The 27,634-nt window shown below is 44.0% G+C and overlaps 1 protein-coding gene across 2 annotated transcripts in view; it reads right to left on the reverse strand.

The window, feature by feature from the left end:
- Positions 1-27,634, reverse strand: part of EEPD1 (endonuclease/exonuclease/phosphatase family domain containing 1) — a 96,959-nt gene that overhangs the window by 12,061 nt on the left and 57,264 nt on the right. Inside the window, exons 3-4 of one of the 2 annotated variants that reach the window (XM_081079358.1) lie at positions 25,553-25,604; positions 141-251 (exon numbers count right to left, since the gene is read on the reverse strand). In XM_081079358.1, the coding sequence (XP_080935484.1) occupies positions 141-251; positions 25,553-25,604 (163 nt within the window). The remainder of the gene's footprint in view (positions 1-140; positions 252-25,552; positions 25,605-27,634) is intronic. The other variant, XM_081079359.1, reaches the window with a different exon arrangement.

Raw genomic sequence — 27,634 nt, forward strand, 5'->3', positions numbered from 1 at the left:
GATATCAGAGGGGTAGTTGATTGGGGGAGGGGGTTATCACTTTGTGAGGGGTGTAAATGTCTATTACATTGTTTTGTACATCTGAAATTAATTTTTTAAAAAAAGTGAAAAGAAAAGGCAAGCTTTGCAGAGGAGGGTACCTTCTGGAGCTGAGTCGAGGGTGTGTCAGCAACGACAGCCTTCCAGCATCCCCGAGGCCCCTTCCACTTGCGGATGTTGGGCAGGATCGGCTGGTTTAGCTCCGTGCAGAACTGTAAAGATAGCAGGAGTAGGTATGTGTTCCCTCCTAAAGCTGGCGGGGGGCCTGAGGAGCCAGGCAATGCATGGTCCTGACTCATCGGCCTTATTCAGAGACTGCTCGGGCTTCACCCCCTGTTCTCAAAAGCCAGGGTCTGTGAAGACCCAGGGGACTACACCCAAGCACCACAAACTAAAAAACAAACTGTCCATCTACGCAACCCATAAATCTCCCCGGAGGATTTCTAGTTCATAGCAGGCAATTCTCTTTGTAGCATTCTAGCACAAATTGTTCAAACTGAGCTGTCAGAATCCTTTTTATCCTTGCAAAAATCGGTGAATTCAAGGTCCAAGGAGGGTCTAGATAAGTATCTGAATGCAGAGAAAACAAGATGACTAATGGTGGTCTTGCCTGCCTGGGGCTTTGCTGAGGGGTGCAAAAACTGACCCCCACTTCACCCTGAACTACCATATTGTTCACCTGGATTTTCTTCCGAGAGGAAAGCCCTACTATTGGCACTACCACAGCCCAGGTGTTTGCAAAGCGTGCTTCTTTTTGGTCACGCGTGTTCCACCAACAGGGTGTGGGAACGGCAAAGCAATTCTATCACCAAGGCAAAGCAAAATTGCCCAGGAAAAGTAAAACAGGGAGTCGAAAAACTACAGATTTCAAAGTATATAGACCAGTTCCTCTAACTCATAACCCAAACACAACCCCACCTCCCGGAGTTGGTTCTTTTGAAGGGTTCCCAGAATTTGTCAGATTTGGACTCAGTTTCGGAGATGTGCCAACATCTGGTGCCACCCCTTCCTGATGACACCCTCTCGTCTATCTCGCTGCTTTCTGCACCTGGGACACTCCACTCATCTTCTGGCTTCCTTCTGAGTGCATCACTGCTATCTTTTCAATGAGCTGCCCTTCACTAATCTCACCACAACCTCTGCTTCCTCTATCCCAAAGGCCCCCAAGGTGGACCTGCAACTCAGATTTCTCTGCTAAGTGTTGAATTGTATTTCAACCACTGGACCTAACCTTTCCATCTGAAGGTCTCCATAGAACCACAAGCCCAGCAGGTCCCACGGGAACATGCCATTCCCCTCTCTGACCCTGTGCCCATCTTAGTTGCTGGCATTTCCATCCTTCCAGCCGCTCTGACTCTTCCCTCTCCTCCCACATCCCATTTCTCACCTGACACAGCCCACTGATTCTGCTGTCACATGTGTCTCCAGGCCCACTGTTATCTGTCTCAGAGACCCGTCTTCCGGCAGGAATTCTAAGACGTCTCCCTGCCTCTCTGTCATTCGATCCACCTGATAAGCTGTGATGGTCACGCTGATACACCACCCCTGTGGTCCTCTAAGTGTGGTCCAGGGCCCAGCCACACCAGCACCACCTGGGAACTTGGCAGGACGTCTCTGGCCCCACCCCAAACCTCCTGGATCCGACACTGGAAAGGCCAAGCTCTCTAAGTGATTCTGATGCCTACTGAGGCTTGAGGGCCATGGCAGCTGCGCAGATCCTCCCCAAGCATCTATCCCAGCTCAGAGCAGGACTGTGGGCAGACAGTGTCACCGGCAGCCCCCACCAGGGACGCTCAGCTGCGGAGAACGCGCTCATGCCCAGGTTCCTTGGTGGCTCACACCCAAGAGCTGAGAGATGCCGGCGTCTAACGGTCTGGTCTTTGTTCCCATGTTGCTTACACCACAAGCGGAGGCAAGTTACTCAGCCAATCATTTCTACAGCAACAAGCACTTCGGAGAAAATGACATGGGGCAAGGGGGACAGAGAGCTGGGAGGCCTCCTTTAGGCACCGTGCTCGGAGTTCTGCTGATTTTACAGTTAGCTGTTGCAGTGTCTGCCTTTCCCCAACAGCGGACACCATAGGGCAGGGAGTGTACCCGAGTCACCTTTATAAAACCCACCTGGCACAGAGGGCAGAGCCCAGTGATGCTAGCCAACCATCGGCTGGTGAACCAGGAAGGGGAGACCACAGTCTTCAAATCCACATCGGACAAACAAAAGTGGGGAACTGCTCCTTGGAGCTAAATATCAAAAAATTGCCTCAATTTTAACCTGACTTTGAGTTGGGAAGTGTTCTCTCTGGATTGGGCCATCCATACTGCCAGGTGCCGGGTGGCTTGGACAGCGTTGTTCCTGATGGGGCTTCACCTCGGATAAATTCCCTTGGCCAGCGGGTCCTGGCTGGTAGCCATCCTCAGATGGGAAATGAAGCACTTTGGAAAATGCAGCCAGAATTTATCAACTGTAACTTTAGGGATCCAGCGAGGAAATGCACTTCACAAAGGGTCCAATTTCCTGCTGGGGACTCATTTGCTTGCTGAGTGATTATCAGAGCTGAATCCAAGCATCACTAAAAAGAAAAGCAGCTCTCCACTGCCCATCTGGTGCTTCACTGTTCTCCACGCAGGGGGTCCCAAACCGGGCTGCTCATTCAAATCTCCCAGCATGCACCCTGGGAGGCTCTGTTTTTAAAAAGCCCCCAGGTTCTGGGGCCCACCTGCTGTGCTGGGAGGAGCTACCATGTTTCCCCAAAAATAAGACCTAGCCAGACAATCAGTTCTAATGCGTCTTTTGGAGCAAAATTAATATAAGACCCGGTCTTATTTTACTACAAGACTGGGTATAATATAATATAATATTACATAATATAATATAAAACACCTGGCCTTATTTTACTATAAGACCAGGTCTTATATTAGTTTTTGCCCCAAAAGACGCATTAGAGCTGATTTCTGGCTAGGTCTTATTTTTGGGGAAACACGGCACCTAGAGGCAGTCAGAAATCTCTTCTAGCCTCACCCTCCCAGCACCTTCAGATACCTGAAGACAAGTGAACGTCCCATGCACGCCCCAAATTCCAGTCCAACAGAAAGAGTCCCATTCTGGGCAATGCTACCTCAATCGGCAGGGCCAGCAGTGTGAAGAGGTGACAGGATGACATTGTTTTCCAGGTTCACCACTCACAGATGGTCTTTTGGAACTCAAGTTGTGCTAGTCAAAGTGTGATCATCAGAATCATCTGGAAACTTGCTAAACATGCAAAGTCTCAGGCTCCACCTGGACCTACTGAATTAGAATCTCTAGGGTGGGTCCCGGAAATCTAGAGTCTAACAGCCCCTCCAGGTGACTCTGACACAGATTTAAAATTGGTGTTACTGGATGAAGGCAAAACACTCTCCTTTTTATGTGTTTTACATTTAAAAGTCTTTCCCTTGCGTAAACTCTAGGAGACCTAAGGAACCATAAATCCCTAATCCCCAAGGGCTATCTGTCTGTTGTACATCAGAAGCCTTGCTTTTGAGACCCTCCCTCAGCCAAACAGTAAATCATCCCCCTCTGCCCTCTTCTTCCTTATGTCTTATGTTCTCGAGACAATGAATAATGTAAGGGAAAAAGTGTTGATGGCTGAAAGCATTCTATGCCCCAATTTTCATGATCAGTGTTAGCTATGGGGTAGGTATTTCCTTCGATCTCTAGGACTGAGAAAAAGAACTGCCAGTGTGTTAACGTAGTTGCCTGTTTGCACTAACAGCTCACAGCAAACCTAATGAGGGGAGCACCTTTTAGATCCTTGCTTCTCAGAGTGGGTCCATGACCCACAGCATAACTTTGCCTGGGAGCCTGTGAGAAATGCACACTCTCAGGCCCACCTCGGACCTGCTGCTCTGGGATTTGCATTTTCCCAGGATCCCAGGGTGATTGACAAGCTTTGAGAAACCTGCTTCAGAGCCTTCCTGCTCTGTATACATCAGCCCCAGAGTCCCCCAAAGCCCCCACGAGACAGACATCCTACCAGTTACTCCTGAGTAAAGTGCAGCACAGAAAGGTTAAAGCCAGGTGTGAGACGACATTCAAGACTACACAGCTGCACTGTTAGCAGGAGGGTGTGAAGTGAGGTCTGTCTGCCGCCCCTACCTCCTGGGCCCACAGGTGGAACAGGTGCAGCAGGGCTGGCTCCGAGGGGTGGGGCCAGCCCGCCTGTACCAGATCCGCACATCCTTTCTCCTAAAAATTTCCCAGGCAAGCAAAGCACCCTCTGAGAGCCCTCAAATCTGAACTTTGCCTTCAATTGTTTTATTTAGAAAATTGGTTCTCCAATTTTGTGCTTTGCACAAATACCAGAAAGAAGAAATAATACTCTCATGTAAGTAAAATGACTCACCAGGGCAGACAGGGTAGAAATGGAAAGGGGAAGGTGTGTGTGTGTGTGTGTGTGTGTGTGTGTGTGTGTGTGTGTGTGTTTGGAAAACAGTCTCTGGGGTAACTGTGATCTGCACAACTGGAATACTACTAAACTCCCGCTCCCCCCACACTACCGGTGCTTCTAAAATGCCAGGGGCTAACCCACCACCTGCGTCCATTAAATTACACTGGTTCTAAACAAAACAGAAAGAAGGCTCATAAATAGAGTATTTTGATGGGTGCCGGATTGGGGGGAAGTGTTGAGGGGATGGGTGAAGGGGGAGGGGATTAAGATGTACAAACTGGTAGTTACAAAACAGTTACGGGGATATAGGGTACAGTGTGGGGAACATAATCAGTAGTACTGTAATAACTATTATGATGGCAAATGGTACTGGATTTATCGGGGGGATCACTTCGTAAGGTATATAAATGTCTAATTACTGTGCTGTACACCGGAAACTAACATAATATTGTATGTCAACTGTAATTGAAAAATAAAATTCTTTAAAAAATAAAATACTCAAAAAAAAAAAAACAACACAGAAAAAAAGAATTACACTGGTTCTTGTTTTTAAAACCACAGATTTGCGGCCCTCTTCCCTGACTGAACCGAAACCTCCTATATCAGGGCCAAGGTGTGCACCTAAGTTTGAGAAGCTCAGACAAGGCTAGACAACTGCTGATTTAGAACTCAGCCTTCATAGTGTTACTAGTTACTATCTATGGTCTGGAAAGACAGTTTTTATTACTATATATATATATTTATATATGTACCATTTTAACTCACCCACCCCACACCTTGAAAGCATCTGACTCTGGCTCTTTGCAGACAAACCTGTGGGATCACGTGGCCACAGCAGGCACGCAACAGATATGTGTTGAATGAATAAATCAAAGGGATGTTTCTTGGGGATCCAACGTTATGGCTTCTCCCTTCCAGGATACGTTATAAGAACTACCATGGGCTAGACATTTGTTTCTCTAGCTTCAGGCCAAAGAGGGTAATAGTATCATTCTTTAGCACCTCCTGCACAATCAGCTGGTCCAATGGCAGAACCAAATCCACCCCGCCTCTCGGCTTGGCCATATGGAACCTCAAAGTCAGGAGTGAGAGAAGTGTAAAAATGGGGAGGAAATACAAGATCCGCATAACCGTTAAAACTCCGTTCTCCCTCTTTCTCTGTAATAATCACTGTGTGAACTGCACAAAGAAACTGATTGTGTTGACAGGACATTGGGTTAATTTCCAAAGGTTTTTCCCCAAATGCAGAGTGGAGTCCACTCTTCATAAAAACTGTGTCCGCTTTCCTTAATGTCCCCTCAGCCCCACCTGAAGACCCCTTGCAAAACTGCCTGGAATAAGAGCTTACTTTTAATAGGTAAAGTTTGGGTAAAGCCAATAATAGTAAGAAAACACAAGTGGCCAACAATCTAAAACCAGGTTAGCTTCTGAATCCTCTAAAACATAGTCAGAGGGTGGAGGAATGTGGAGGGAAGGGAACCAAAATCTATTAAGTGCCAATCAGGTGGCAGGCTCTTTTCACAGATTATCACAGTTAATCCCAGAGAACCCTGTGAGGCAGGTAATAACACTTCCATCTGACAGATGAGAAAACCAAGGCTCAGAAAGGTGACATGGCAAGATCACTCACTGCCAGGCCCAGGCAGGCTGAAAGCCCAAGTCTGGCTAACTCTAATGCTCAAGTGCACTTGGGAGAGAAGGATCAGAAAGCACGAGGTAAACCACCGGACTCGTGTGGTGGTCACTGCACCACATGCATCACAAATTTTGAGTTCTCTGGAGCTAACAGCTGTACAAGCACCACACTGCCCAAGCCAGTTTCACCATCACTGTGCAGGTTGCATGGGTCCTCGGGACACTGCTTTCCTAGGGAGGTCAACACATCGGGCTATAGTCTTCCTCCTGGTTGGGCCACGTAGCCAAGTGTCTGGAGATTCGGAAGGCAGCCCCACCCTGAAAGCTGAGGACCCTTGAGAGAAGTAATGAGCTTGCAGCCCCTTCATCACTTGACCCACGAGCCACTTCTGGGTCAGCTCCACAAGTGCGCTCTTTCCACGGGGACCTGAAAAAAAATCCTGGATGACGTGCCATCCTTGTTTAAACATTCTTATCACGCGGAGGGAGATAAAAAGCAAACAAGGAGATATTTCCTCAGGCTCCGCAACCAGCTAATCATTAGCTGCTTTCGCAGAGTCAAGGGTAATGACATGCACTCCTGTCAACAGAATGGTTGTTGCTGGTTCTGTTAGCCTCTCCTCCACGTTTCCCGGTCCCTCGCCACGCTTCCTGAACAAGGGGGTTAAAAACAAGCAAAGGGGGAAAAGCCTCTCAGGGGCAATGAAAACTTTTTTTTTTTTTGCAAGGGCAATTGTAGAATGGAGAATAGAGGGAGCTGAAGATTTCGTGGAAAGTTAGGTTAGGACAGAGAAGTTGATGCAAAGAACCCTTGCATTACTTATTCTGCGACCCTACATGGCCACCATCGTCGTCATTGTCCTGGTCATCCCTTACTTCTGCCCTTTAGGGACATTTCCAAAGGTTCTCTTCTTCTCCAGAAGTCTCTGGATGCCAGGACTCTTAATCTTAGGTGGGAGTTAAGACTGTGATTGTAATTTTGTGCTTTTTTCCCCCCTCCTCTTTAAATTGAGGCTTATGTCCTGATGTAAACCCAAGCTCATTATAGGTTAATTTGTAAAGCAGAGAAACAGAAACATTTAAGTAGAATAACTCTGCTAACATTTTTAGTGGATTTCCTTGTAAGCTGTTTCCTATGGATTTTATTCAATTATGTATATCTGTCTATTCATATGGACACGAACACTTTTGTGTGCTGCTTTTCCTACTTGTAATTGTGCCACATTATTACAAATTCTTCTAGCTCACTTCACGACCACCAACCAAGCTGTCGTGTGGGTACAGCACACCCTCCCCGATAGCGGATGTTTCATGGGCTGGAAGGAATTTTTGCCTTTTTGAGGGTCATTTCATTTCACTATAAACATCCTAAAAATCTCCCAACAACATAGCAATAAGACTTCATCATTCTACCCTCACCTGCTCAAAATGATTTCATCCACAGGTTAAAAATAAATCCTGAATAACTTAGAGTTTAAAATGATAATGCCTTTGTTTATGAAAGTATATCAGGAGGTTTTGTTTTTTAAATATATGTACCTGTGATAAACAAATGGCCACACAGGGGCCTAGAAAGTGAATGATCCAAGAGACTCACTGAGCCCCTGAAACATAAGAACAGAAAGGAAGCGACACTTTCTTTTTTTTTTTTTTTTAATCTCTGGCCTAAGAGATGAGAGTCTTCATAAACAATTTAATTTCTTTCACCTCCAGATAAACAATTTTCACTTTTATTTGTTCCCTCTAGCTTTGTTTCTAATAAAATGTCTTTCTAGAGAATTTGTTCTGTATTTGTGAGGACCCTCAGGCGTGTGCAAATGGACGGGACAGCCAAGCGAGGCCGTGGCGGGAATGTCCACTTCCTGCTCTGGACCCAGCCTCAGGGCAGCTTCACCCATCCTATCACCCGGATTTCTCCTCTGTGCTGGAGACCTTCCACATCCTGAACGCTGCCCAAGCGGGGTCCTGTTCGTTATTGAAGGGAGAGGTTAAGCACACAGACTCTAGAGAAAGGCTGCCTGATCCAAACATCCAAACTGGGGGTCTGCCATTTACCAGGAGTTTTGACTTTGGGCAAATGACTTATCTGTTGCATGCCTCAGTTTCCTCATCTGTAATGGGATAAAAATCCCTCGTGCCTCACTAGTTGATATTTCTAAAGCAGACAGCACAGGGCTTAGTACACAGCAAGTCTCCGGTGTGGTCTTGTGGCTGTTATACAGACTGGGGCCACTCCCCCAGGACAGGGCCTCAGAGAGAGGATCCCTGCCTTCAGTTTCCCACACCTGATGGCACAATTCCCCAAACACACCAGCTCAGGAAGTGAGCAGGAGTCGGGGTTGGAGCTAAGAGCCAACACATTGAACGCTGGGAGGTAGAGCCCTAAAATACAACCCTGCAGATACGCATAGAGAGATGGGAAACTGTAATTGTTAATATTCTTCTCTTGTGAGAAGGAGAATGGATTCATCCAATCTCTCAATAAAAACTCAACAAGCACCAACCATGTGGGTATTATAGGCTAGGCTCTGGGGGTGAGGAGCACGGGGGTGGAGATGTGAGCACAAATACTTCTTTTTTTTATTATAGTCATGGTACCTTTATTGAAATCACTCCAATGCCAGGTACTTAATACATACGAGTTCATTTCATTCTCAAAATTGCCCTCTAAGGTGGGTATTATGATGATCCTTATGTAAAAAAGGAGAAAACAGAGGCACACAGAGGTCAATTAACCTGCCCAAGATCACACAGCCAGCAAGGGGCAGAGCTATCCTTGAAACAGGCAGTCTGGCTCCAGAACCGATGCTCTGCCTTCTTTTGTCTCTGTGGGCACAGTTATTAATCAAATAATCATGCAAACGTACAACGGCAACTGGGATTGCGCTAAAAAGGAGCCCGGGGACATCCATCACTCTCCACTCCCGGGGGTGAGGGGAGAGTGACCTAGTCAAGGAAGGCTTCCCAGAAGAGGTGATGATTAGCTCAGAATTCAAGGATGAGAAGGAGTTAATCAGGCAAAGAGGAGAAGAGAGCAATCCAGGCAGCAAGGACAGCATGTGCAAAGGGCCTGTGGTGGGACAGAGCATGGAGCATTTGTAGGACAGAAAGGTCGGTGTGGCTGCAGCACAGATGGTGAGGGGCAGAATAGTGAGATGAGCTTAAAGGGATGGACAGAGACCTGGCCATGAGGGCCCTGCGTGCCCTGAAAGGACTTTGTTCCTTATCCTATGAGCAATCCTAAAATCAATGAACAATAGATCTCATTTTGAAAGGGCCGTAGGGCTTCCTTGTAGAGCGCAGGTTGGAGAAGAGCCAGAGTGGCTGCAAACATTCCAGTTTGAGTGCAGTAAGAGATGAGGGTGGCATGACTATAAGGAGAGAAGTGCACACATTTGAGAGATAATCAGGAAATCAGCAAACGTGGCTCAAAAGAACTGAAAGCCGGTACTCAAACAAATGGTAGTATGTCAGTATTCACAGCAGCATTGTTCACAAGAGCCAAGAAAGGGAAACAACTCAAATGTCCATCAACCGATAAATAGACGAGCACAGTGTGTTACGTCCATGCAAAGGAATAGTACGGAACCACAAAAAGGAATGTACCAATACCTGCTGCCACATAGATGAACTCGAAATATTATATGGGTGAAAAAGCCACACGCCAAAGGCCACATATCATATAATTCCATCGATATGAAGCATGCAGCACAGGCAAATCCACACAGACAGAAAGGAGACTGTGGTTGCCAGGTGCTAGGGGGAGGGAGGAATGGGGAGTTGAGTGCTTAATGGGTTTCTCTTTACAGGTGACAAAAAAAAATGTCTTGGAACGAGATAGAGGTGAAGGCTGCATGCCACTGTGAAGGTACTAAATGCCACAATTACTCATTTTCAAATGGACTCCAAAGTGGTTAATTTTATGATACGTGAATTTTATGTCAATCACTAAAAAATTGACTTGGGCAGTGGATTAGATATTTAAAATAAAGCAGAGGAACCACTCTATTCACTCGACAAACACCAGGTGCTCCAGCTGCGGTGTTCGGCTTCTCTCACGGGGAGCAGGGAGTGAGTGACACCCGCTTGGGGAGGCAGCCTCCAGGCAGAGTTTATTCCGGGGTTCTCTCCACATCGTTCCTGAGCATCTAGAAAAGGAGTGCACGGCCCAGTCATTTTTGGAATGCAGGCTTTTTGAAGCTCAGAAACGACAGTTTGGGGAAAACGAAACAAGTACTTCTTCCCAAATTAGGCACTAAACTTGTGAGTAATGACTGAAACTAATTAATCTAGGTGGAAGCAGGTCTGAAAGTAGCAATGACTTTTGGCGGATTTTGTGGCTAATTTTTGAAGAGCGTAGAAAAATTGCAGGCAGCGTGAAGCACCCTCCTCAGAGCAGGAACACTGGTTGGCCACACCATGGTTGGCCCCAACTATGCCATTCCATGGATCCTAATGTTTTTACGTCACTCGAGAAACGTGACAACACTCAAGGCTGAGAAGGCAGTTTCATTTGGCACTTCCTGATGAAATGCTGAACCAAATGTTCAGCAGGGAGGCTCAACCATAGATGTTACATTTTACTCGTAAGCACAAAGGCTGCCCCAAGCTCGTACGATGATAACTTATTTCCTAAGACAAACCATGGGGATTTAGCCAACCATAGCTCTTCCTTTTCTAGAATCTTCTTCCCTCTTTGATATTTTCAGGTGAAGAGCCTCAAAGAATAGGTAAGATGAGTACAGACAGGGGAAAGACTGTCTCTAAACAGTACAATTTATTACTAAGAGCATTTTTACCCATGAGGTTTCAGATATGGCAACAGAAAGGGTAGGGACAGGGAGGACAGAAAGAGAGCCAACACAATCGGGAAGGAAACAATTGTTTAGATACTTAAATCCAAAGGAAATGATTTAGGAGAGGAACAAAGCCAGCAGTTTACATTAGCTCCCATCCTTACCCTCCCACATGAACACCCACATATTTTTTTGAACTGCAGAGAGATCTCCTCAGCCCGTAAACATTGGTTCACTCTTACATTAGACTCACTCTAGACTGCTGGGTTCACAGGGCTGTCCCTAAGCGATTCTGTGAAGAACCCCGAGTCACTTAGGAGCCATCAAACGAAACAGAATCAGTACTTACGGACCCTGAGGGACCTTGCTCCATTTGCCATTTTCCTTATAAAACGCCAGCCTTCAGCGATTCTAAATGGTATTTATGTAGCCTGCTTTCCTCGGCAGCACTAATCACAAACATAAAGACTTCAGAGCCACGGGTAGATTCATGACGTATTTTATGTTGATTTGCATTATGCCAAAGCCTAGTCTTTAAAGCCTGCATATTTCATATTCGATTTCAGGGCAAACCACATAAATTTGATTGTTCTTTTCTGTGTGGGCAGCAAGGGATGGAGAGACCCACAATTTTTAATTCCTGGACACGGGTGGCAGCAAGAACTATACCGAGGTGGCAGTTCATGAAAACAGCATTGTCATTTTGGAGAATGTCCTGAGACTCATCGCTTCTGAATCTTCTGTGCTAATGGCAGACATGGAAAGCCAATCCCCTAACCATTTTTTTTTTTAATAGCTTAAAGCAACACAAATTTATCCTCTTATAGTTCTGGAGACCAAAAGTCCAAAATGAGTCTAAAGGGACTAAAATCAAGGTGTCTGCTGGGCTTCGTTCTTCTGGAGGTTCCAGCAGAGAACCCCACTCTAGCATCTTCCTCTTTTCGAGGCTGCTGACATTCCAGACTCCTGGCTCCTGGCCTCACTCAAATCTCTGCTTCTGTGGTCATATCCCTTTCTCCTGTGCTGTAGGCCCCCCAAAAACGATTGTTGAGTCAACCTCCCTTCCCGTGACATTTTCGGCCAGAGGCACTTAAGAGTAGCCCAACTGCCTTGTGTTCGTGTCGCAGGCTTTTCGAGCCCCTTCCAAGACAGGGAGTGGGTGGAGCAAAAGCAGCCTAGCTAGAGAGAAGAGACGTGTTACAAATCCAGCCGCGTACCAGGCAGGGGGCATGTCCTGGCCACCACAGCAGTGCCCACAGCGCACGAGAACTCTGTATTAGGGAATCAGAACCACAGCAGCGTTCAGTTACCAGAATGCTCAGCCCATGCCACGCAGCACTGCAGGCTCTTTATACAGGGCACCCGATGTGAGAGCCATTATCCCCACTGGAGAAATGGGGAACGCAGGGCTGGAGGGAGTAAGATCACCCGGAGAGCACGTGGCTGAGTCAGGACCCAAATCCCTGTGTATCTGACCCCATTGTGCCACTCGGCTTCCTGCCGAACCCACTACAAGGAGGGCAGTAATAAGACCAAACGTGTGTCAGGAGAGTTACTCTGCTAACGATGTAAATGAGGGCTCAAACCACAAAATTAGGTGACAGAGACCGAATAGTCATTTTATGTTTTAATTTTTCTCTCTGCTTTCAAATGTTCTAGAAATTTCACTTCCAGCCGTAGTATAGTTACTGATTAATAGGCCTGATTCATGTAGAAGACATGCGCATGTGTGTACATACACACACACACGCACACTTCATCCTTTTTCATAAATAAAAGCTGATTAAGTGTTGTTACTAAGTATATTAAGCACCAAAAACAACATAAAAAATTGTCCCTGCCACATCCTGAAATTATGCCTAAAAATACCTGTTTCTTCTTCCCCTCTTACAAATACAGCCACCCAAACTAAGTGTGTGACACAGATGTCTGGATCACGAGAAGCAAAATGAACTGTTGATATGTAGCAATTTATTCCTCCGCTAGGTTTGCAGCCAGGTGGAGACTGAGGGAAGACCAAGCTTGCCTGACAGAGAAGATTGGCAATAACACAAAACCACAGTCTCACAATTTTATAATCCAGGGAAGAGGCTTTAATGCTCCCCCAGGAACTGCTGCAAATGTTGGGATTTAGGCACAACACCATGACTTGTCCCCTTCCCTTCCTATGCTATGGATCTTGCCTTAGTCCTGGGCACTTCTGATCCCTGTGGTTTCCCGGAACTGAACCCATTAGAAGACGCTCTGTGACTCAATCAGGATTTTATAGAGCATCTTGAATAAATCTCTTGACTGGCCACTTGCACAGGAAGCCACTCACAGGTAACTAGGAAGGTGGGTAATTTTAGAGGAACTCATATACGGGGAGCTGCTTTTGTTTTACATGGCTGTTTTTTTCTACCTGATTAATGGTGCATGTGAATATGAGTCTGTATTTCATGGACAAAAGTTTGGTGGGACAGGCTTAGGGCAAGGGAAGGAGTGGGGATGCAGCACAGGTAAGAATGTCACAGGGAAATGAAATGTAGGATCTAGAAAGGGGTCTTGGATTATGTTTTTGAGGAATGTCAGTACACTTTTCTGCATTTCTACAAAGATAGATCAAAATCTCTGAGAGCAGGTTGGATGCTTACCCAGAAGTACAGAATCTTGTTAAGACCCAAAATCATGATTTCAATGCCACCCAAACAATACTTTATCACCTGCAGGAACTACTCATGATAAATGGGTAGCCAACAATTTGATAGATCTCTCCACTGAACTAATTTTGTTACAGCAAGGCTTAATGACCAGCTCCATCGGGATAATTTTAACTGCTAAGAACATCAGCATAAATGTTTTTAGCAACTGAGCCAAACAGTTTTACCGGCCTGCCCTTCCGTTTCACTTAAAATGGCAAATTAGCCCAAACTTTGCTGAATACAAAGTCATGATCTCAATAAATGAATGAATTCATTCATGAAAAGTCTCAGAATTCTCTAAAAAAGTGAACTGCAAGTTCTCTCAATACCAACTCATTGTTAACATTTCCTGATTATGGAAGCATTTGAGGGTGGAGCAAACATGACAGGAAATTGCATATAACTCCTGTCACCATGGCTATGTGGACGTTTGTATGAGGTGGTGATTACATGCAACCATTTTAAAGGGAATTCAATGAGTTGGGCACATTTTCTTTCTGCTAAAAAGCAAAACAAAGTCAAGAGACAAAGGAGGCAGAAGGGAAAAGTGTTTAGGTTATACCTAAGGATAAGCAGAGCCTTTCCAGGACTGGAAAGTCCCAGAGCACGCCCTCTTCCCCTCTTTCAAGCCAATAAATGGTCTAGGACAGCAGTTTTCAAATATTTTTGACCATGAATCATAGCAATAAATAATTTTTATATGGCAATCTGGTATATTTGTCTGCCTACCAACTGCTGTGTTTCCCTGAAAATAAGATCTAACTGGAAAAATAAGCCCTAGCATGATTTTTCAGGATGCTCATAATATAAAGTAAGCCCTACCATATCTCCCCGAAAATAAGACTGGGTCATATATTAATTTTTGCTCCAAAAGATACATTAGGGCTTATTTTATATTACGAGCAGCCTGAAAGATCACGCTACTACTTGTTTTTCAGTTAGGTCTTATTTTTGGGGAAACACAGTATGTATGTATGTATGCACATGCACATGTACATGTATGTATCCATTTACCATCCATCTATCTATCCACTCATCAAAACTGCAAGAATTTGTTGCTAGCAGACCTTCCTTATGAGAAATAAGTTCTAAAGAAAGTTCTTCAGGCTGCAAACAAGTGACCCTCGACCAACTTGAATCATTATGAAAAAATGGAAAGAACCAGTAAAGGTAGTTATGTAATTATCAAAGACAGTATAAATGCATATATTTTCTTCTATTCATGTTGTATAAAACAATATGTATACAGTTGTACTGTTGGGCCTATAACATAAAGAAACGTAATATAGTTGACAACAGCACAAAGGAGCTGGGTAGGAGTAAAGATGTACAGTATTGTATTAAGAAAATGATGCCAAATGGTAATTGAATCTGCAGGAACAAATGAGGAAAACCAGAAGTGGTAAATAAGAAGGTTAGTGCAACTAACTTTATACATATATACTTGCTGTCCTTTCTTCTCTCTTCTCCTTTAAAAGACATAAAAGTATGTAAAGGAATGATTTTACTTTGTAGTATACATAAAAATGTAGAGTTGAGTCTGTAGCAAAGATGTAATATGTGTAAAAACAGCACAAAAAGAGAGAAGAGGGAATAGCGTACATAGGAGTAATATTTCTATATCTCATTGAAATTTAAGTTAGTATGTATCTGATAAATAAAGATGTATGTGGTAAACTCTAGAGCAACGACTAAGAAAATAACTCAAAAAGCATAGTTAAAATATTATGGAAATTAAAATGCTACATTAGAAAATGTTTACTTAATGCAAAAGAAAGCAGTGAAAGAGGAACCAAAAAAAGACATAGAAAACAAAAAGTAAAATGGCAGATGTAAATCAACTATGTAAATAATAACATAAAGTGTGAATGGATTAAACAAGCCAATCAAAATGTAGAGACTGTCAAACTGAGTAAAAAACAATATCTAACTATATACTGTGTACAGGAGATACACTTTAGATTCAAAGATACAAGTAGATTGAAAGTAAAAAGATGGAATAAGATTTATCATGCAAACAGCAACCATAAGGAATCTGGATTGGCTATATTAATATAAAAAAACAGACTTTAAAACAAAAATCATTAGTAGAGATGAAGAAGGACATTTTATAATAATAAAAGGGTTAATCAGAAATACATAACCATTATAAACATATATGCGCCTAATAACATAACTCCAAAATACTTGAAGCAAAAACTGACAGAACTGAAGGAAGAAACAGATAATTTAACAACAATAGTTGGAGACTTCAATACCCCACTTTCAATAATGGATAGAACAACTAAACAGAAAATAACAGGAAATCAAAGTCTTCAACAACATAACTCAACATACATTTATAGAATATTCCACTCAACAAAAGAATACATATTCTTCTCATGTACACACGGAACATTCTCCAGAATAGACTATGTGTTAATCCATGAAACAAGCCCTAATACATTTAAAAGTATTGAAGTCAAGTAAAATATGCTCTCTGACCACAATGAAATGGAATAAAATTAGAAATTAATAACATAAAGCATTTTGGGAAATTCACAAATAAGTGGAAATTAAACAACACACTTGTAAATAACCAATGGGTCAAAGAAGAAATCCCAAAGGAAATCTAAAAACATTTTGAAATGAATGAAAAGGAAAATGCAACATACCAATACTTATGAGATTCATCTAAAGCCATGTTTAGAGGGAAATCTATAGCTATAGATGCTTATATTAGTACAGAAGAAAGATCTCAAATCAATAACCTAAGCTTTCACTTTAAGACACTGGAAAAAGAAGCACAAATTAAACTCAAAGCAAGAAGGAAAGAAATAAAGATTAGAACAGAAATGAATGAAATAGAGGATAAAAACAACAGAAAAATCAATGAAACTAAACGTTCTTTGAAAAGCTCAACAACAAAATGTGAAAACTTTAAGTTGACTAACCAAGAAAAAGAGAGAGAGAGAGAGAGAGAGACAAAAAGAGAGAGAGAGAAGATATTATGAGAGAAGACTCATAACATCACCCCAAAGACCTCCTTCCTGAGCTCTAGCAGCCCACACAGACTGGGGATTTCCATTAGGGAAAAGCCACACAGAAATGGATCTCAGCCAGTGTTGGCTCCTTCTTTTGAGGGTTGACACCTCTCTAGTTTCTGCCTGCCTTCTGTTGCTCTCAAGTGCCTTCCTGCATTTTACCCAGAGTTTGTAATTGTTATTTAAGGGAAGATTATTCTGGTATAAGCCACTCTGCCATTCCAGAACTGGAACCTCTGGGTGCCCTCACAAAGGGGAAAGAGGGTATCTCAAGGAGAGAGGGCGTCAGTGCAGGAAAAGTTTTAACATGGACACCTGATGTTTATTTCATGAGCTAGACAACTTCAGAAAACCAGCCCATCACTTATGAGCTACCAGAAGAGACCAGCAAAACTCTCTCTAGTTGATGGTGATATGATTCTTAGCAAACACGGAGAGGGGTGACTCTTCCAGGCCCCCTCGACCTCGAAGCCTGAATAAAATGACCTTTCTGGTCTTATGATAAGCCTTGCCTTACCTCTGCCTGAGCTTGCACTCCATATAGATAATGTACGGTTTCTCTTCTTTTCCTTTATAAATCCAGAATCAATTAAGAGACTAAGAAGTAACAAAACTTTCAGAGTAGGAAGACAAAGCAATCAACCCACCAAGAACAACCATCACAGACAGAAGCTAGCAGTGGATTCAGGCTCCTCAAGCGCTACAGCTGACCTAGAAAAAACAAGCTCCAGGCATGATTTTTTCCCTTTTCCCACTCCTAAGCTCATAGCATTGTATCAAGATGGCTTCAAAAATTTTTTAAAGATATATTTTCAACATAAATTCTTTATGTATTCATTATAAAAACAGAAATAGATACAGGAATTACCAAAAAAAATGGATAATCGCATGAACAATGTTTAAATTCTACGTAAAATTATTTCATTATTTCTAATGATAGAAAGCAAAAAATATTTTTTGGATAAAAATTCTTTGGATTAGGTTAGATACTGGCCTCAGGTAAGCTATAATTTATTAGATTAATGGGGACAGGGGTTGGGCTCCTAAGAGTTAAGGAGAGTTGAGGAGACGTGAAGACTGGCCATGTCAGGTGAGATTTACATTCATGAAAACTATGAGTACAGGAAAGAAGAGAAATAGGGCAACAGCAAAAAGTAGGACAAGTAGTGACACATATTAGGAGACCTAAATACGTCTGAAGTTACCACTGATGGATATGATGCTAGAAGAAAGAGGTAAAGAATGGGAGTGTAGGTACTCTATCAACCAGATGGTCCCCTCAGGATAAATAATCTGGGATCAAACCATAAGTCCCAGAAAGTAACTGAAGGGATGCAAAGAAAGTAACTGAAGGGATGTTGTCTAAAATCTGACTGGAGGCTGACCACATAAAGGACCCTCCCGATAACCCTGGGCTAAAAGTCTCACAGGGAAGGGTTGACCTATCCTACTCTGAGCAACATTTCCTCACTAGGCTACCATTGTGTAGATGAGAAAAGATATCTCAACATTCCTGGGGTGGAGAAATGAACCCTACCGTCTCCAAAGCCCAGAGGTATGAACCTCTGGGGATCCATGGAGAAGCTTCAAGACTATATAAATTTCACCTGGGTGTACAGGTACAAATACACGTGTGCACTTTTACATTTTTCTGGGATGAGGGCAGATAGCTCTCACCTGATACTTAAAAAGTTGATTTCAGGAATACTAACTCAATGATAAAGAAAATTTTCAATACAAAAAGTTACCTAATTATGTTGTTGGGGTTTTTTTGTTGTTTTGTTTTTCATATTTCCTAGATGCTATGAGAACATTAGGTTAGGTATCCCCCCTCCCCCGACAACTTATCACTCTTGTTTTAAATAAGCATAATTGCTCATTTTCCTCGATAATTATGTGAGCTCCATAAGGGTAAGAATGATAACCATCTTGGTCACTGCTGTATGTGTCTTCCAGGCTAGCACAATGCCTGACACAAGGAAGTAATAAGTATTGACGGAAGGACTACATGTTGTAATTACATGTTTATTCTCCCTCTTTGTAAATATTTTAATATATTATATAATGCAGTATCAATATTATACAAGGCTAAAAGACTTATCATTAACTACCCATTGGGACATCTACCAGATTACTGAACCCTCCCTTCTCATTAAGCAGTAAACTGCCTTCAATTATTCACAATTAGGAAGCATGCTGTAGTGTGCTTATTATTTTCCATTTTTATGGATCGTTTCCTTCAGATACACTCCCAGGAATAGAATCACTGGTCAAAGGGTAGGGACATCTCAAAGGCGGATGAATTACGCTGTCCAAGAGCTTATGAAAGGGCAGCGCCTTATCACCACCCCTCCCCAGCAATGAATGGGGACATTGGTTTTTATCACCACTTCAACATTACACATTATTGTTTTCAAAACGTTGCTCATGTAATACATTTAAAATGAGACCTCGTTGTTTAATTTGCTTATCTCTGAGAGCTGAGAAAGCTGAAGAGAATTTAAAAGTCCTATTTTGGGGCTCTACTTTATGTTCACTTCAAATGAAAGCTTTTCATAAAAAGAGAAAGGTCGTGGCAGCCCCTAAATATACATGGTGTCTCGTGATGCTTTTGAAAGAATAAAGAGAAAAATGCATTTTCTCTCTTTTTTAAATAAACTGTGAAGCCTGGCCCATAATTCACCATGATGCTCCATGTTCTGGCAGCCGAGGTGCTTGGGGACACCCCAGCCAAGAGGTGAGGCTCAAGCGTGCAGTTTGCCGAGGGGGGCTGGTGACTAGTTGACTGTGACTAGTGACCCCGTAGGCCTGGGCTGGTCTCCATACAGGGATTGAGCTCCACAGGGGCCCCCATTTCTGCTTTCTGGTCCCTTCAAGGAAGGGATTTAGCTAGGAACATGATTATAATGAGTTTAACCATGATTAAACACTGATCCGGCTCAAACTACTAATAAAACAACAACAACAACAACAACAACAACAAACACTAACAGATGCATGAATACTGACCACTCAAGATGGCATTCAATTAAGCTCAGAGTACGTAAAGGCCTAAGCATGGGAGAAAAAGCAAACCAAAGGAGTGGAAGAATCTCTTTCTGCTATTTTAAAATGAACATAGAATACTGTTCTTTAAAAGGCATTTTTAAGTACTTAGTTAAGATTCCTGAAGCAATTCCTTTGGACTCTGAGCTTCTATGAAGGGTGTGTCTGCTGCATGTTCTCTCTCCTTTCACAGGTTCTCACTGGCTCTCTTCACAGGCCCTTGGACCCCTGCAGCCCTCCCCCCACCGCGAGGCCCTCCACTCCCGGATGCGCTGAGGGCAGCGTCCACATCTGCAGCCTTCAGGCTCCTACTGCTCCTCCTCCAACCCCAGTACACATTCTGTTTCCCCTGCTGGACCAAACGGTGCTCTGGAGACGACCAGCACATGCCCGTGTCACCACAAGTCATGCTGCTGGAAGACCTGGGTTTCAGTTCTCTATCGCCTGGACCAGGGACTGACCCTCTGGGTCTGCTCCCACCCCTGGAATATGCAGAGGTAGAAGGACCCACCAAGTCTGCTACAGCTGAAGTCTCAATTAAAGGAGGTCGTGGAAGACAGGCAGCAGCCGTACTGAAGGGGGCCCCAGCGTGGCGTGCACTGGGGTCGTCCTGCTTCTACCAGCACACCTGCTATGGGCCCTGGGTGAGGGGACACTTCAACTCCTTCAGCCTCCGTGTCCTCCTGCCAAATGACAGGGCTGATTTGATGATTTGAAAAGTCTCCCCACCTCTGACATTCTGGGATCGTACATATGCCCTTCAAATGCATTTGTCTCACTTTATCCGCCTTGATATACAGCGCAATTTAGGCACACAGTAAGCACTCAACTGTCATACCATCTAAATTAACTGCAAGTCCAAATCATAGTGAAACACACTCCCAAACCATGGCATTACAGAGCTGGAGCACACATGTGTGTGTTCAGAACACACCATCACCGATGACAGGTGCAAGCACTCATCATCCTTAGGTTATCCGTACACACCGATGTCACAGTTATTTACCTCCTATTTCCTTCTGAAAACCCCCCAAAGCGATGAACTTCTAATTCCAACATTGCCCACCACTAGCTGGAAGAGTCCCTGACGAGCTACTGTGTTCAGTTTTTCTCGTCCCAGGCTTGCTGGTGAAATGCATATTCTGTGTCTCACACATACAGCACCAAAACAGGTCTCAGAGATTACCTGCTCCACCTATAGGAACAAATGGACGAAGAATTGGACTTCAAAGCTGAAATTCTGGGAAGAATATCTAGTAGCAGCAGGCATGAAACACTGGCTGACATTTTGTCCTAGACAATTTGGCAAATGGGGCGAAGGGAGGTAATGCCTTTTTTTTTTTATCATCCTCTAATGGGAACAAATCAATCTCAAGTTGGGCTTCTCAAGAGAGAAGGAGAAAGATATCAATGACGATGACAACATACTCACAAGCAGTAGTGGGGAGAATGTTACGTAGCTACTGTTGCTCTGGTGCTTACTATATACATAAGCTCTTTTATTTCATACATTATCTCACTTATTTCTCATTTAAAAATCCTAGTGAGGTAGGTGTCATTGTGACACTACCCGCCCCCACCCCATGTTAAAAGGAAACTGAAGCTGCTCAGTGACTTTCCCAAAGAAGCCTCCCAGCTAGAAAATGGCAGCGTGGATTCAAGCCCAGTGTGTTCGCCCACAGAGCCCGGTTTCTGGAGGGTGGAGTATGGATGCAGTCGGCTTGTAATTAACAGCTGAGTCATCACCTGGGGAGACCGGGGCGGGGTAGGACAGGCCATGGTTATGAGTTGGGCAGGTCTAGGGTTGGGTCAGCCCATGCTCTGACCTCTGCTCCTTCCAGGGAGAGGGTGACCTCCAGCTGGAGTCAATGACCAAACAAGCTATTGTTTGCAGCTTTGCAGGAAGCTGTTTGAAAGGGTCATTGAAAAATGATCTTACTAAATCAAGCTGTACCAATATTTTTATTTCCTTCCATGCAATGCCACATTTAAAGGTATTAGTTGGGCCTGTTTATAAAGCCTGGGAAACAAGTCTGTGTGACTTAAGTTCAGAGAAAAACAAAAGCGTCCACCTCTTAAAGTGAAGAGAACAGTCAGGTGGTGTAAGTCCCTCTCAAAGCAAGTTCTTGCTCTCAGCACCTAATGGATGTTTGACAGAAAAGCTCATCAAACCCAAAACACGTTTTCAGAGGAAAGTCACATGTCCTGACATTTATGCATGTTAAGTTATCTTTTCATGGTTCTACAGTTTTCTAAAAACAAGAAATTGGTAGAAAGACAAGATTATTAACTATATGGTTTATAGTTTATTTTTTAAATAAATGACAAATCACTGTCTGTTGTCTGGGAAATGGTTTTATATTGTGTCAGTGGAGAAGAGAAATCCAGACACCTGACTCCCCAAGTGTCCCCAACCTCCACCCCAATCTATTGCACTTGAATTAAGACAGTGTTTGTAGAGGTGAAAACTGGAGCCCTACTGATGAATGTATTGGGCATATGTTCACCATTAATCTATGTACGTCCACTGGGCATATGTTCACCATTCACCTCTCCCCAGAAAGCATGTTTGATGGTGAGTAGGGCAGATAAAACATGAAAACCTGAGACCCAGGAAGGACTCCTGTAGCAAGGAAGCAGAGAAAAACATTAGAAAACAGAGTACGTAAAGGAGAATGTCCGCCTCTTTACAATGTGATCTAGGATCAACTGAAAATGAAGCGCAGGAGTTTTAGGGGGCAGGCACCACACAGAGCAGTTTTATGGATGAAGAAAGGGGTCCAGGCTTCCGAGGAAGGTCCTCTGCCAGGCCCAACAGCCAAACAGGTGAGGCTGGGGGAGACCACGGCTCTGCTACCAAAGGGCCTCCTCCCGCTGCCTCTGTGCTGCAGGAGCCAGGAAAGCCTCAGCTCTTCCAAAATTGGACAGGCTCTCTACCAAAATCCAGGGAAAGTGCAAGTCAAGCCAACGGCTGGCAAAGTTAAACTAAAATACTAAGGTCATTATAACAATGCCCGATATCAGGGAGAAAAAGCACTGAAAGTCTTATTGTCCAGGAGACCCCAAACCACTGCCACTTCTTTTCAGTCTTTTATATTAAATAGTTTTACATAATTTGAATGTTTTACTGATCCGATTTAACCTGCAATGGTACCTGGGAAAGGAAATGACACTTCCGAATAGCTTACAAGAGAAAGGCATGTGCCAGGCCCCCACGTTTGAGACTGTCTGGAAGTGACCAGTCCCCCAATGTCGGGTTGTAGGAGTTCAGTAATTGCAAAACCCAAAGGCGTGTTGCCATTTGAAGCCCAGCTGCAAAGAGAATCAAAGAGATTGGAGATTTGCAGGCTATGTGTCTAACTGAGGCCTTTTCTTGCTGGCTGTACCTATTAAATCAAATGAGACTATTTTTCTTAATGAAAGGAAGAAGCAGGCAAACTAAAGATAAAAGCTGGGCTCTTACAAGTAGAATGATAGTGTTTACTTGTTCTCGTTTGGTGCCAAAAAGAAAAGGAGCTTAATTGACCACAAAAGCAAAAAGCTGACCCCTCACAGATTCTCTCTGAGGATGAACTAGCCAGCAGTAGTGACAGTGATAATGTCTGGGCTTCAGTGCACAGAAATCACCAGGGGACTTGTCAGAACGCAGTCTGATATGGGGGGTCGGGGTGGGGCCCGAGATTCTGCATTTCTAACAAGCTTCCAATGTTGCTGGGCTGCAGGCCACACGTTGAGTAGCAAAACTCTCCAGTTTGCCAAGAGCCTTCCATGACCAACTTATCCAGGTCCATGAGAATCTGTAAGTCATGAGGCTCTCATAACTGGTGCACAAAACAGTACTGCGCCAGGTAATACACCACGTGTCACTCCAAATGCAAGTGGCTACTGAGCTTGTGACGACTGGTTGCTTCTGGACTTTTCTGGAAATGTTTGCTACTTGCCTGGCACGTAGAAAGCTCAACAAAGGCCTGTAGTGGGAGTGAATGAATGAATGAATGCACAAATGAAAGGAGAAAGAAGGAAACTGAGCACACTTGGCTCCTCGCTGGCCCCTGTGCCCTTTTAGACCATCTAGGAAAGCTCTACTGGTCACATATGGAGATAGGGGAAGAATACAAAACCATCCTCAGTCTTGGAGAGAAAGAGGGAGAAGGAAGAGGAGGAAGGGGAAAGACCACGTGCAGCAGCTAACTTGGGGGCTCACTCAGCTCTTGGCATAGCATTCAGTCTTGTACATCAATCGTCTACTTAATCTTTGCAAACCCTCTGTAGTTTGGGGTTTATAAAGAACCCCACTCTATGTAGTCCAGGAAACTGAAGCATAGAGAGGCTTAGGAACCCAAAATAACCCAGCTAGGAAGGGGGAGGCAGGCTCCAAACCCAGTCTGTCTGAGCCCCACCCCACGGCCGTTGCCTTCTCGGCTGGATCCCAAAGCAGTCAGCACCCCCACATTGGCTTAACTGTGCGGCCTCCCCAAATCTGGTGTTAACACAGCTCTCGAGACCTAATCGATATTTCTGGTGCCTGTGTTTTAATTATACTGATACACCTTAGCACGTGGGCTCCACGTATTCACCAGTTTTGTCTGATGGTAATTTTAATAGAGAAGTAAAACAGCTGTAGTTTTGTTCTCTTCTGTCCTCAGAAGAGAATTGTTTACGGAGAAGTAACTTTTCTAAAGTTTTAAGACCATACAGAGAATCTTCATATACTCCTGGACCTAGTGTGTTTTAATGGCTGGGTGTGTATTAAGAATTAATATACGTAATTAAGAATTAATATGATTCAAGTGCTTTGGCATTTAAAAAGCCCTTCCACTTCATTTGGTTCTCGTGTCGCTTGTTGGAGGTCAGTCCACCCTTGTTTTACTCGTAATGGAAATGAGGCTGATGGACGTTAAATTCAGAGGCAGACCCCAAACCCCTCTTTCCTCTCATGTCACGGCTTGATGCCTAAAAACTTAATTTGCTTTAGTGCCAACCCGCAGTTTGACCACTGATTCAAACATTTTTAATTCTATAAATAATAGCACATGAGTGGTTAGAACACTAAGCTTTGTAACCACTTTCTTTTATGGTAATGTTACAGATTCTAATTAATACCCATAGCTACATACTCAGGAAGAGTCCTGCGCTACCCAGGGGAGCAGCTGAGTATGAGTTGGGGGGCCTGTGGGTGGTACTTGGGAGCCTCCTTGGCACCTGCCCAGCCTGCTTTGCTGAGCCCGCCCTCACCTCACACACAGAACTTAAACCGACAACCAGCCAAGGACGCCAGCTGTGTGTTTGACTTGAACCCAGAAAGCCGAGACACACTGCATATCTCTTTCAACGCATAGTGAAAACATCCATTTGAGGTGGGAAAGGAATTTCCCAATCCTCAGAAGTAGCTCAAAAAGGGTCTCAAATTCATGACCTTGACTATGAATGAGAAAAAGCACTCATTTTGAAAATGGAATGATGGAGTTGACTTCCTTAACTCCGCCACTTAGTTCATTTTCCTCAGGCAAGTTATGTAACTTTGCTGGGCCTCAATTCTATCATCCATTAGCCCAGACAATAACGCACATGAGCAGAGGTGGCGTGAAGTGGCTGGCACGGAATCTGGCATGTGGGCATTGTGAAGTGTGTGGTGTCTGGAGGCAGAGAGCCTGTTCCCGTGTACGACCCACAGCAGGGCAATCCACTCCCTTCACACAACCCGGAAGAGCCAAGCAAATGTTCACAGCATATGAGCAATGTGGGCAGTTCTGACTAAAATTCTCATGGTTCACTGTTAAGAATACAAAACAGACCAACTTTGCAGTAAGTGCTGTCGCTGGTGACAGGGAGTTGAATTTTTCTGGTGTGTGGCACTCTGCTAGTCTCAGTTTGTGAATGTGGGGTAGGAAGAACAAAATATTTACCTTTTCCAGGGCCTCTCTGTCAAGTAGTTCTTGCACAGCTAGAAGCTTGATGCTGTAAGAAAAAATTAAAACCACATTTGAGAAAAAAGCGTTTCATGTCACCAAGCATTATACAAGTCACAAGAACAAGTCTGAAATTTCAGCCTGCATTTCTGCATCACCTCCCTTCTTAAGATGACCTTTGGTTTGAATTGAAATGACCATTTCAGAACTGTTAAAAACGCTTCTAAATTGTAAAAGTGATTTATTTTACTGTATTAGCCAGCAATTCCACTTTGGGGCATATACTCAAAAGAGCTGAAAATATGGACTCGAACAGATTATTTTGCACACTCATCTTCCCAGCAGTATTATTCACAAATAACCAAAAGGTGGGAACAACTAACACATCCATCAGCGGATGAATGGATAAATAAAATATGGTACATCCATACAACGGAATAGTATTCACCCTTATAAAGAAAGAAATTCTGGCATGTACAACACGGATGAGCCTCGAGGACATTAAGAAATGAAATAAGCTAAATGAAGTAAGCCAGACACTGTATGATTCCACTTATATGAATTACCTCATATAGTCAAATTCATAGACAGAAAGTAAAATGGTGGTTCCCAGGTGCTGGGGGACGGAGGAATGGGGAGTTAGTGTTTAATGGGGACAAAATTCTAGAGCTCGATGGTGGTGACGGTTGCACAATAATGTGAATGTATTTAATGCCATGCAATTGTACATTTATAAATAGTTAAAATTAGAGTAAACTTTACACTATGTACATTTCACCATATAAAAAAATTCTAAAAGTAGTTGATCACTGCTTCATGTAAGGAATTTGAATTCCGAAGATTATAAACAATAAAACAGTTGCTCATGTTCAGTATTAATCTCCCCCTGATGTCTCTGATGATAACAAGCAAAGAGCTAAATCACTGCTGACCGGGGGCCTGCTCAGCTGCACATTGATGGAGCCCTACTGTGCGCAGGTAGCCAAGGGTCCACGACGACGACGATGCCATGCTCCCTGCCCACAAGGAACTCACAGTCAGACCAGAATATGACGTGCACTATGTCCAGTGGACCAGCCGAGGCTCAGAGAGGAGCCTGGCCTGGCAGAGGTCAAAGAAGGCGTCCTGAAGAAGGGACCAGGTTAGCCTTGCCAGGGGCAGGGGGCCGGGGACAAAGGTAACCCACAGGAGGGACATCACAGGCAAAGGCACCAAGGGCAGAAAGAGGATGTCAGGTGGACACAACATCAGTTTCCAGTTTGGGGCCAGAGCCTAGACTGCAGCCAGCAACTGAGCTGAGAGAGTTCGGATGTGAATGCAGGTTTTCCAGGAGAGGTATTTTCCCCTTTGTGACAAGTGGTTCTGAAGTGTTCACAGACACGATGAGCAGGCAGCCAAGGCAGGACTCCTCAGCATACAGGAGGAAGCAGCAAAGTTCAGCGAGGTTGTTCAGGGAGTGGGTCAGCTATTGTTGGGGTCACCATGCCCCCTTTTTCCCAGCTAATCTGCTTATGGTCGCTGGTCACTGTGCCAATGTCCCCACCAACCAACACGGGCTCTCTGGAGCAGAAATGGACCCCCCCTGTACCACACTCCTCCCTCAGGGGTTACGCTCAGGATAAGGCACACCTTAATTTACAAATTCTGCAAAATCTCTCTGTACAACTCAGCAAGACTCTCCAACCAAATGCAATGACTTACTTAAGAGCAATCCCAGGAAGTGCAATAAAAGTTTTAAAGGCTTACAAAAAACCACCACCATTGCCAACAACAATTTGGCAAACATCAGGGCTAATGGACAGGACGCTGGGCATTGCCTCTGCTCTAGTCACGTTGACTTTCCTTCATCCATTGGATACGTTTGCTTTTGTCGTTTCTCTGACTTGGAAGGGTCTTCCTCAAGATCTTTACAACATGGAGTCCGACTCAGTGCGTCATTTCAGTGTAAATGCAAATCCTGTCTCCTCCAAGCAGGGTCCCTGGTCACCATGTTTTACTTTTTTCAGGGCATTTACTGGCATCTTCAAGCATTTATTTGTTGGGGTGCTTTAGTCTGTTTCCTCCCAACCAGCGTGGAAG

The sequence above is a fragment of the Rhinolophus hipposideros genome (assembly GCF_964194185.1).
Source record: "Rhinolophus hipposideros genome assembly, chromosome: 18".
Classification (NCBI taxonomy): Eukaryota; Metazoa; Chordata; class Mammalia; order Chiroptera; family Rhinolophidae; genus Rhinolophus; species Rhinolophus hipposideros.